The sequence below is a fragment of the Hylobates moloch genome, unplaced genomic scaffold (assembly GCF_009828535.3).
Source record: "Hylobates moloch isolate HMO894 unplaced genomic scaffold, HMol_V3 SCAFFOLD_19, whole genome shotgun sequence".
In the NCBI taxonomy this organism is placed as follows: Eukaryota; Metazoa; Chordata; class Mammalia; order Primates; family Hylobatidae; genus Hylobates; species Hylobates moloch.
Window position 1 is genome coordinate 52,869,694 of NW_026652294.1, and position 4,795 is coordinate 52,874,488.

At 45.3% G+C, this 4,795-nt stretch overlaps 1 protein-coding gene across 1 annotated transcript; it reads left to right on the forward strand.

The window, feature by feature from the left end:
- Window positions 1-1,960: 1,960 nt before the first annotated feature.
- TUSC1 (tumor suppressor candidate 1) lies at window positions 1,961-3,434 on the forward strand. Its single transcript, XM_032138985.2, has one exon. It carries the CDS (start codon window positions 2,082-2,084, stop codon window positions 2,715-2,717), a length of 636 nt encoding a protein of 211 aa, XP_031994876.1. The 5' UTR covers window positions 1,961-2,081; the 3' UTR covers window positions 2,718-3,434.
- The last annotated feature ends 1,361 nt before the right edge of the window (window positions 3,435-4,795 follow it).

The following is a 4,795-nucleotide window of genomic DNA, read 5'->3' on the forward strand; positions in this document are numbered from 1 at the left end:
GAGTGACCTATGTCCTTTAAGACTTTCTTCTATTTAGCAAGCAAGCAACTTTACTGTTCAGAAGCCCCCAGTCTTAAAAAGCAGCACAGGTATCTATCTACCTTTTATTTTTCTAATCAAGCACTTATATACTTATTCTATATGTTTTCTTTTAAGTATTATTGTGGTCTTGCATTACTCTTAAATTTGATCAGTTCCATGTATTTTCCAAATTTTTTCCATTTTATTTTTATATGTAGGTACATATTATTTGCCCAGTAATATTTTTACATGTAGACCATTAATAAACTATAGTGTGGAGAAGCATTTTACTGTTTGTGTTACCATCCTCAGAAAAGTTGTAATTTTCATCTTCGAGTATACGATTCTTGACATACTATTCTAGGTAAATTAAAATAAATACAAGTATATACTTTTAGTACTAATCATTTTAATCACTCCGTTGTCTCAACGCCACTTTCAACTTAGAAATTACATTGTCTCTATGTCGTATTTGAAAGACTGGTGGACTCTCCATTAACAAATCATAAGACAAATGTTCACTGCTACCTAAGACAATCTTTACGAGTCTTAAAACCTTTTTGTTGGATCGATTTTTTCCACATTTTTTTGTTTCCTTTTCTTCCGAACTTCCTTTTCTCCCTCCCTTCATCCCTTCCCCCTTCCTTATTTTTTGAGATAGGTCTCCCCTTGTCGCCCAGGATGGAGTACAATGGTGTGATCATAGCTCACAGCAGTCTTGCAGCCTCAACCTTCATGTAAATTAAGAATGATACAGTCCTTGAATCGCTTGAACCCGGAAGGCGGTGGTTGCAGTGAGGAGAGATGGCGCCATTGCACTCCAGCCTGGGCAACAAGAGCGAAACTCACCTCAAGAATGATATGGTCCTTCTTAAAACGAAATCTATATTTTTTGAAAGTCCAAAATTGTATCTTTCCTTTTCATGTTATAAAATGAGATAATTGAGAACACATTTGGTGTTGCTGTCTCTTAAGATCTTGCCTAACAAAATAGAAGTACAAAAAAATTGAGTAACTGTATTTTCCCCTTATTTGTACTGGTCAATGAAGACCCCATGTATGTACTTATGTTTTTCTTGTTCGTTACTTGATCCAGTGGTTTGGAAATTTTGGTTACCCTGAGAATTCTCTGGGACTTTGTTAAATTAACGTAGATTCTTGCTAGGGCATACTTGCTCAAGAGATTCTGGCGTCAGTACCTAATCCTTAAATTACTTTGCAATAATCCAGTTACTATGTAGGTTGAGACCCTACAAGAAGCAATGATTCATTCAATGAGATGTACATCCTTGATCCCAGAAACTTTGGAACTAAGTATTCAGTTTCTTCAATAAACAGAGCACATCTTGTTTCATAGGTTTTGGGGGTTGGCCTGAACAAATCAACTAAGTATGACCTAGTTTCTATAGCGTTCTGAACAATTTCGAGTGAATTCCTGGCTGTTCACAAATTGGGAATTGACTGCATTCTTTGGAAAGCCAGGTGTTTCCACTGGGAAACCCCATGACAGGTGCTCAGCCCAATTCTGTTTAATGTTTTATTAAACATAGGGGTGGGTTAAACCACTGGGTTTTAAATGAAGTACTTTGAGCTTTTCAACTTGCCCCATAGCTTTGTCTCAGAACTGATCATTCTATTAGCATTAGTTTTGAGAATGCCGTGTAAAGAGCAAAGTAACCACCGGTGGTTGCACTCCGGAGCGGGCGAGGACGGCTAGTTCCTGCAGTGCCCAGGCCTGCACGGAAGCGCCCTGGTAGAACTCAGCTGAGGATACACGCTTTTTCCCGCGCAGCCGGAGGGCTGAACAGCAAAGCACTCCCCGGGGGAATTGTGTGTCAGCGCAGCCTGGAGATAGCAAGCCCAGGGGGCAGCTCCACCACAGGAGAGAGGACACGCCTCAGTCTGGGCAAATTCCCGGCCTCCTTTGGCTCTAAGCCAACAGCCGCCGCCCGCTACCTCCTCTCCTCCTCCGTCGTCACCCCGGCCGCCCTGCCGGCCCCGAACTTGTCCGCGCCTGGGCGCGCGGCCCCTCAGCCCGCGGGGCTGGCGGCGCGGTTGGGATGGGACCGATGTGGCGCATGCGTGGTGGCGCCACCAGGCGCGGGAGCTGCTGCGGCGGGGACGGTGCTGCGGACTGCCGAGGGCCAGGCCGCTCGGGCCGGGCTCGCGGTGGGGGCAGCCCCAGTGGCGGCGGCGGCGTGGGCTGGCGAGGCCGAGCGGACGGCGCCCGACAACAGCTGGAGGAGCGGTTTGCCGACCTGGCGGCTAGCCACTTGGAGGCCATCCGTGCGCGGGACGAGTGGGACCGGCAGAACGCGCGGCTGCGTCAGGAGAACGCCCGGCTGCGGCTCGAGAACCGGCGGCTGAAGCGCGAGAACCGCAGCCTCTTCCGTCAGGCTTTGCGGCTCCCCGGCGAAGGCGGCGACGGGACACCCGCGGAGGCGCGCCGGGTCCCTGAAGAGGCCAGCACGAACCGGAGGGCTAGAGACAGCGGCCGAGAGGACGAGCCGGGCAGCCCCAGGGCCCTGAGGGCTCGACTTGAGAAGCTGGAGGCCATGTACCGCCGAGCCCTGCTGCAGCTGCACCTCGAGCAGCGGGGACCACGTCCGAGCGGGGACAAGGAGGAGCAGCCTCTACAGGAACCCGATTCCGGCCTCCGCTCCCGGGACTCGGAGCCCTCCGGTCCCTGGCTGTAGCCGAGGCCGCAGCCAGAGAGAGGCGGGACCTCGAGCCGGCCCCTCCTCCTCCGTTCCCAGCTACCCCCCACCTCGCGCATGCCCTGGCCCGCGCCCTGCCCGCGGATACCTTGGACTACGGTGCCTTCCCGCCCCCGCCAGCGGACACTTCCGGGTGGCGCTTGGCCATCGGCTTGGCGGAGATCGAGTGGGTGCAAGGGCCCTCAGGACCTCCCACATGTACAGTTCCCCTGCCTCTTGCCTTGGCTAGTTTCCCTGGAGAGAGGCCTAGCCAACAACGAAGGGACGGATTTTAAAACGGCAAGAGCTGGGTGCCAAGAAACACTTCATATTCCCTGAACTTTTCTAGATGTTGTGCGAACCTATTGTATTTTTTTTTTCCTGTATTTTGGTTCTGAGGGATGAGTAATGCGTTTTTAGTTAGTTGAGTTTATCCATTCTTCAATCCCCTAAAGCATTGAGCTATTTATTCTTTCTTATGTGGCCAACATTTTAAGTACAGTGTTTGCTTTTATAAGTCGGTGTTACTGGGATGTCCTATAAAATACCCACTTTTTATAAAGATGATATTTATAACTTAGGAACTCATGCCTGTCTTGGCTGCAGTCCCTGTACATCTAATATATAGTGATTTGTTTGCCCCCAGAGAATTTTTAAGGTATCTGCCTATATCGTGATCTTTTGAAATGGTAAATAAATCTAGTGCATTAAAAATTATCTGAAAGGTTCCGGAGAGTATTATTTGAAGTGTGTTACATTTTTATATTTTTTTAAAAGATACCTTTATGAATATACTAATTTAAATCTGGTTTTAGTTGTCCTTTGTAAACTATCATGTTCTTTTAGCTTTATGTAACAGTGGTCTTTTAAAATAATCTAAAGATTAGATAGTCAAAGTTATTTTAATCTTTAATGTTCAATTAGCTTAATTGGTACATAATTTGCCTTATTTTGACTGAGGACTTTTAAGAAATTATAAATTACTTGTATATCAAAAGCTCCCCTAACAAAGTGATTTAAGTAAGTCTCAGTTGTTATTTCAATGTCACAAAAAAGTGACTAGTTTAGCAATAAATGTCCTAAAATTACTTTTATTGCGCTTCGTTAATAACACTTTTGCCAACTAAGTAATGAAGAGGATACCATTGTGTCTGATAAAAAATCATAGGTCTAAGAGTGTTTCAATGATGGAAAACATTTCAGGGGAAAAAATCATGAATAGAATTGTTAAGAGAATAAAATACACTATACTATACTAGTTATGGCATACTAGTTATGGCATAGTCCAAAAGTTTTAAATATTGTATATTACAAAACAATGTTTCACTCGTGTCCGTGTGAAGAGACCACCAAACAACAGGCTTTGTGTGAGCAACAAGACTGTTCATTTCACCTGGGTGCAGGTGGGTTGAGTCGGAAAAGAGTCAGTGAAGGGAGATAGGGGTGGGGCCGTTTTATAAGATTTGGGTAGGTAAAGGAAAATTACAGTCAAAGAGGGGTTGTTCTCTGGCAGGCAGGAGTGGGGGGTCACAAGGTGCTCAGTAGGCGAGCTTTTGAGCCAAGATGAGCCAGGAGAAGGAATTTCACAAGATAATGTCATCAGTTAAGGCAGGAACAGGCCATTTTCACTTCTTTTGTGGTGGAATGTCATCAGTTAAGGAAGGAACCAGCCATCTGGCTGTGTACCTGGGGATCACAGGGGACATGATGGCTTAGCTTGGGCTCAGGCCTGACACAATGTACCAGGAAAACAAGTTTTGTGATTTTTGTAGTTCTGGGTTTTGAAGACACTGTATTTTGCTTAAAGGTAATTTATATTCAGATGTGAATATTAGAATCGTCCCCTATGGCCAAAAAATATAAGGAACTTGAGGAGAAGAGGTAGGTATATGAAAATAAATTATATTCCCCTTCACTTCATTTTCTAAGAGTGAAAGAAATACAGTGATGTACTGCCTAACCAACATTTCAGTCAGGAATGGACTGTTTATACGATGATGGTCCCGTAAGATTATAATACTGTTTATTTTTATTGTACCTTTTCTATGTGTAGACATGTTTAAATACACAACTACCAT

What these genes read in the sequence shown, in the direction of transcription:
- TUSC1 (XM_032138985.2), top strand. Translation starts at nt 2,082, where the DNA reads ATGGGACCGATGTGGCGCATGCGTGGTGGCGCCACCAGGCGCGGGAGC.